The sequence below is a fragment of the Euphorbia lathyris genome, chromosome 2, assembly GCF_963576675.1.
Source record: "Euphorbia lathyris chromosome 2, ddEupLath1.1, whole genome shotgun sequence".
In the NCBI taxonomy this organism is placed as follows: domain Eukaryota; kingdom Viridiplantae; phylum Streptophyta; class Magnoliopsida; order Malpighiales; family Euphorbiaceae; genus Euphorbia; species Euphorbia lathyris.
In genome coordinates this window covers 119,561,978-119,568,346 of record NC_088911.1, presented here as the reverse complement: position 1 = coordinate 119,568,346, position 6,369 = coordinate 119,561,978, and the positions used below count along the sequence as shown (strand labels likewise).

Sequence of the window (6,369 nt, the reverse complement as noted above, 5' to 3'; positions counted from 1 at the left end):
TGCTGGGTTTTGTGGTAGCACTGGATTGTGGGCAACCCCCTTTGCCCCCACTTTTTTCTGTCATTTTGTAGAAGGGATAATTCTTGGTTTTATGATTTACAGGCTCTTTCTTTTGGGGTAGGGTGAGAATGCATGTATTGTCATCTGTCTCTACACTGTCCTTTTACCCTTTTTAATGCACATTATTGAGCTATGTAACATAAACAGAATTCAATCCCATATATAATTAATATTACATTTTTAATCCATTGATGTGATGGTACCAGCGTGAATATGATCTCCACCAGACATACGTAACGCCTTAGCTAGTACACGAAAATGTATAGTAAAATAGAAATTATCTTTCGGAGAGATGGCCGAGTGGTATCATGGACAACAATCCTACTACTGCACAATTTCAAGGGCTTCTTTATTTCAATGGATAATATACATATTTGCCCCTGTGTTTTTGCAGAAAAACAGATTTGCCCTTAAATCAAATAAACTCATAAAACTATCCCTGAATTTTCCATAAACCTGCAATTATACTCTAATCTAACAGAGCTGATAAACGACGATGACATCAAACCTTCTTGTCTCCAAAAAAATTGGATGACGACAATCAAAATTCATTTGGTTTCTTATTGTTTCTATTGCTATTGCTTTTGGATTAATTAGGAGGTTTAGACGCCGTTTTATTAGGTAGATTGAGCTTTTGTGAAAATGAATTTTGACCAATCTGTTCTTCTAACTTGCTTTTAATCAAAATTGAATGTGCATATTTTTTCTGTTTGTGATTGGTTGTTCTTTTTTGAAGTTTTTCAGGAGACAAGCAGGTTTGATGTGAACGCGGTTTAACAGTTCTGTTAGATTAGGGTATAATTGTAGGTTTGTGAAAAATTCAGGGATAGTTTTGTGGGTTTATTTGATTTAAGGGCAAATCTGTTTTTCCGAGAAAACACAGGGGCAAATATGTGTATTAACCCTTATTTCAATATGTATTACAATTTATCCTCAATCTCTCATATTATAATGATAATGATAATAATGGCAGTGTTGTGTTCGAGAAAATATTAAAAAATAATAAAGGTTTAATACAACATTTGCCTTTGAACTTGTCCAAAAAGCTTGATTGGCCTTCTCAACTTTCAAAGTATCTAGAAGCCCCCTCAACTTATATAAAAAGTTCAGTTAACCCTCTGAACTTGCGTAAAATATAATCAATTGATCAATCAGTCACAAAAACATGTTTTTATCATTCCATTCAATTTCATAAACCAAAAGTCATCTCTTTTCTACTTTTGATATTATTTCTAGTTGACTCGAAATTAGTTTATGTAAGGATTCTGGGTATGAGTGATAATATTTTCCATTTTTCTTTCAAAAAAAAAATTCTAAAGTATCTTGTAAAAACATTATTTTGAACTAATACAATTTTATATACATAGGAATAAGTAATGCTCTTTTAAACTAAATTAGAGATTTGCATTGCAAATATAAGTTTTTTTTTTTTATCATTTTTCACGTTTTCTTATATTTTTGTGTTTTTATTGTTTTTCATGTTTTTTCATATTTTCCACGTTTTCATGTTTTTATAGTTTTAACCATTTTTAACATTTTTCCTTAAATAATATATATTAAATGTTTAAAAAAATTTATGGTAATTGAATATGCTCAAGAGAGAGAACACATGTAGTAAAGCTGCTCAATACGACCTCGTCTACAGGTCTTTGCTCGAGAAGTCTCCAAAGACCCCGCCAAGGATCCCATCTATTACAGCAATCATGCTCGATCCCGTAAACCACGGACTAAGTGAGTTTGAGGGATATTAATATCTCACTCCCGTCGACATGCGACACATAGCATGTTCCACTCCCAAACTTATAACCATCTTCCCTGAACATGACTAAGAGATTAGAGTGAGTTAACAAAACTGCAGCCCTCTTTAAGGTTGTTTTTATCTAATTGCAAGTTTATAGATGAACTTACAAGATTCAACCACATCACATCAGTAATAATTAAAATTTTAAAAAAAATTACCTTTCAAAGTAAAGTTATCCTATAAACTACAAAACTAGTTATTTCATCTTATATCATTCTATAAATATATGGCTTAGATTTTATTGCATTCAATTTCATAAACCAAAAGTCACCTCAAACCTTTATCTTCTTTGAACTATCCAATTTTGACCTAAATATTTTTCTTCTCTATTTCATTAGAATCCAGAATTTGAATAGATAACTGACAAGGTAAAACAAATTCACATTCGCGCAGAAATGGGTCCTCTTAAGAACCATTCTTTAAGACTGCAACTCAGCAAATAAAAAACAAAAAAGAGTAAGACAATTTGAACTGTTGTTTGCATCCTAAAAAAATGGGAGTTCAGCCGCTGATTCATTCTAGGACACACCAAAAAAGGTCATTTCAAGCTGATGCAGTTTCGGCAGGGGGGGCCTCTGCCATTGTTTCATTTTCTTCTGCTGGCCTGTCCAACTTGACACCAACATCGTCTGAATAATCCCCATGAACCTCCATCAGTTTTCCAAGATCAAATTTTGGAGCTTTCAAAATCTTGACCTTCCTAATGAAGACATTTTGCAAAGGGTAAATGCTTGTGGTTGCCTTCTCAATTTCCTTGCCAATTATCTCCGGAATGAACTTGCGGACCAACTCCTTGAGATCACATGATGTTGCCTGGGCTGTCATGATTTCTCTCATCTTCCTACGGATCTTTTAAATCGAAGAACAGATTGTCACGTGTCAACAAAAAGTAAGAACAGACATAAAACAAACAGAAAAAACGAAAGAAACGAAAGAAACTCAACTTTGAAGTTCCTAGCATACCTGTCTAATCTGGCTGGATTGTGCATAACAAGTCCTCTTAACTTGGTTCTGCCTTCTCTTGGTAAAGCCAATGCAGAACATCCTAAGCGTATAGTTGTCACTTGTTTTAACATCTACATGAGCTTCAATCAATGTTTGCCATTTCTTCACCAGTGACCTTAACTTGTCTGTAGTAAAATTCATTCCCTATATGGTGCAGCAAGGAAGGAAAATAAGAACACAAAAGAGATCGATATTGACTAAAAATAAGACAAAATTCATACAAGATATCATACCCAGAAATTTGTCAAAACATTACGACCCTGAATATCTTCAGCTCTCAACCTGATTTTTCTGTAAGCATGATCCTCATCTCCCTGGAGGTCAGCTAATGAAACTTCAAACACACGATGTTTGAGTCCTTCAGAAGCAATCTGTCAGGAAAAAAATGTAACAAGCATATAAGTTTTGAACCATGTATATCATGTGCATAGTTGTTAGAATCATACGAGTCGCGAGTCGATTCGTAATATTCGATCCGATTCATGATGATTTCGAGTCATATCTATGGTACGACTCGAAATCATCAAGAATCAAACATGAATCGGCCGAATCGGTGGTGACTCGGCCGAGTCCACTGATTCGGTCGATTCATGACACCATTCCATAAAAAAAAAAAAAAAAAAAAAAAACTGTTTCCAAATTTTAAAAACTAAAAAACGTGTGCAGAAGAACTAAAACTATTTCATAAGCAGTTATGGAATACAAATAGATGACTCTTGACTTATAAATTCCAAACCTTCCGTTTCAGTGTTCTTCCTTTTCGTTTTCTCTTCCCTTCCATTTTCTTGTTATTTTCAACTGTCCTCTATAATATTCTTTCGTTATTTTCTGCTTTCTGTCTCTGGTTTCTTTGACAATTAGTTTTATTAGGATTGCATTAAATTTTAATTTTAACTTAAATGCTTGGTTGATAACTTGATATAATTTCTATTTGGATATTAAAATTGCATTTTTGGACTAATATTTAAAGTTAAACATGGTTAATAATTTATTTTTTATAATATTTTGAATGTGATCCGAATCTTACGATTGGATTCGATTCATGAGTCCCGATTCACAAAATGAGATTTCGAGTCACGAGTCGAATCTCGATTTAACAACTATGATCATGTGTCAGTGTCACCACAAGTCATACTTCAATATTATGTTGTTGAGGTTCCAACAAAATGAAAAGCATCGCAAACAATGCGCTTCCAAACAAGGGAAGTGCTTAATAATGCATGTGAATCAGCAAACAAAGTCAGTTGTTTAAAATAAGAAAAATGCAATTTGAAAGCCCAAATACAAATTATAATATAAAGCAAATGCAACATGGTATTCCGCTCAGTGTTATAATTAGATTTATTCAGTATAAGAGTTAATATTAATATATAAAATATATATAACTTCATTTATAATTTCAGAGATCCTAAATGTCGGGGATGGGGATCCCAGTTGGGCGGAGAATTCCCCTCTGCCGTCTCAATTTGGGAGATAAAACCAATTCCTGCCACATGGGGAATTTTTTCAAGGATTCCCTGCGGTGGATCACTGGCAGGACGGGTAATCTCTGCGCTGTTTAAAACCCCAAATTCCAGCACACAGAACCCCAAACTTTTGATTCTAAAGGCAAACAGGCCGAATGTTATTTCAATTTCTACAAACCAGGTAAAGTAGTGCTAGAAATTGAAGCTGTTTCTACGAATTTCTAATTAGTTTTAGCATAAAGTTCTGTTCATACCAAACTTCCCATAAAAAATTCCATGGCATAGCATAGCCAATCATAAAGTAGCAGGCAAAATATTCAATTTACTCATAAATGATATTCAGCCCCTCTGACTAAGATTAACAAAGTAAGGCATTAAGGATATTTTATCTAAGCCATACCCAATATAGGATCCAATATACCAGTTATAAGTAGTTCAATGGCAAGTATCCACAATATACAAATACTAGCTAATTAATTCCAAGCAGCAGAAAAAAAATACCTAGGAACATACATTATCAACTATAAGAAAGTTCACTTTCCTTCCAAAAAAATTCCAATTAAATTGAAAGAAGATATGCAGATAGAGGACATACCTTAGTACCCTGAGTTCGAGTAACAAGAGTCTTGCCCACTTGTTTTACTCCAAAAATAGACGGAGCTTTAATATCATACCAGTCCTTCTTCGCAAACGGATCCGCTCTATCCAACAAAACCAAAACCAAATAAGAGAAAAATGAGATTGTTGAGATAGAAAACCAAAGGAAAATAATAAACTGAGACTTGAAAACATAGATAATGGATGGCACTTACGCCTTCTTCTTCCCTCCCTTCTTTCCCTTGGAAATCCTTTTGTTTTTCCTGCATTTTGAAGGTAAAAACCATATTACGGATCAGCTCAGTTTCGCAGTAAAGAGAAAAAGAGTAAGAAGAGAAGAATGGTGTACCCGACGGCCATGATTGGAGCTTCCGGTGTGAGAAGGGAAGCAAAACAATGACGGCTTACCCAAACCCCTCAACAGACACAAAAGTCAAAACCCTACTTTCGGTGAGTGTTGGATGATATATTAATATCATATATAGGTGTTAGCGAATTGAAACTTCAGCTTCTGATTACACCTGTTTAAAAGCCCATTGGCCCGCTTAGTGCATCCAAGTCCGCTTTTTAAAGACTGGAGTTGGACGTATATGTTTCGTAATAGGCTCGGTCCGACCCAAGTCCATTTAAGCCCGAATACATAGTAGGTTGGGCTTGGGATTTATCTCAAAACCCAGACCCAGCCCAGTCCGGCCCGAAATTTTAATAATAACTTTAATTTAATAAATTTTATAGTTTAATAAACTTTATATTCCAAAAATAAAAATTTTAAATTTCTTCAACATAAAAATTTCCAACCATATATCTTTTAGAATTAATGAACATATGCATATTTTTTTGTTACTGTTTTATTTATTTCTATCAAATGAGTATTTTTTTTTATTTAGAATTGTCTTAATTGATTTTTATTGGAGTAATCCTCTAAAGTTTAGTTCATTGTATTTTATTATTTATATTTATAGTATAATTTTTTAGTTCAATTTTAATTTTAAAAAAAATACAAAGATTAGTTGGGCCGGACCGGGTTGGGCTTGGGAATTAGTTCTTTTAGTTTGGCCCAGCCCGGTCCGAACCCGATGTAAATATAGTACGGACTAAGTTGGGCTTGGACAAAACAATTATGTGACAAGCCCGTTTAAGCCCGGTCTAAGTCCAGCCCGTCCAATCCATGAACAGGTCTATTTCTGATGTACATATAGGGGTTGTTTGGTCATTCCAAACGCAATTAAAGGGTAAATTCGGTCAAATTTACAAACCTTTATTAAAGGAGTTATTTATTAGAACCACGACCTGTAAATGAGCTCAACTGGGCCAAAGTTAATAAAAGTCAAGTGGACCACAGCCCATTGTTTAGATGAAAAACATATCTTATTATAATTTCAAAAAAAAAAAAAAACATATCTTATTATAAAATTTAAATCTCAATATATTATTATTTTC

The 6,369-nt window shown here is 33.8% G+C and overlaps 1 protein-coding gene across 1 annotated transcript; it reads right to left on the bottom strand.

Moving 5' to 3' along the window:
- Positions 1-2,190: 2,190 nt before the first annotated feature.
- Positions 2,191-5,415, bottom strand: LOC136219692 (small ribosomal subunit protein eS1y-like). Its single transcript, XM_066007180.1, has 6 exons — positions 5,279-5,415; positions 5,145-5,192; positions 4,928-5,033; positions 3,100-3,237; positions 2,825-3,010; positions 2,191-2,710 (listed from the first exon to the last, which is right to left on the bottom strand). The coding sequence occupies exons 1-6, from the start codon at positions 5,287-5,289 to the stop codon at positions 2,405-2,407; spliced, it is 795 nt and encodes a 264-aa protein (XP_065863252.1). The 5' UTR covers positions 5,290-5,415; the 3' UTR covers positions 2,191-2,404.
- Positions 5,416-6,369: the final 954 nt, after the last annotated feature.

Bases quoted from the DNA above. Each gene is read 5' to 3' on its own strand.
- LOC136219692 (XM_066007180.1), bottom strand. The intron at 3,011-3,099 runs GTATGATATCTT...TGCACCATATAG, and splicing joins ATGTTTTGACAAATTTCTGG to GGAATGAATTTTACTACAGA. The intron at 2,711-2,824 runs GTATGCTAGGAA...TCGATTTAAAAG, and splicing joins AATCCAGCCAGATTAGACAG to ATCCGTAGGAAGATGAGAGA.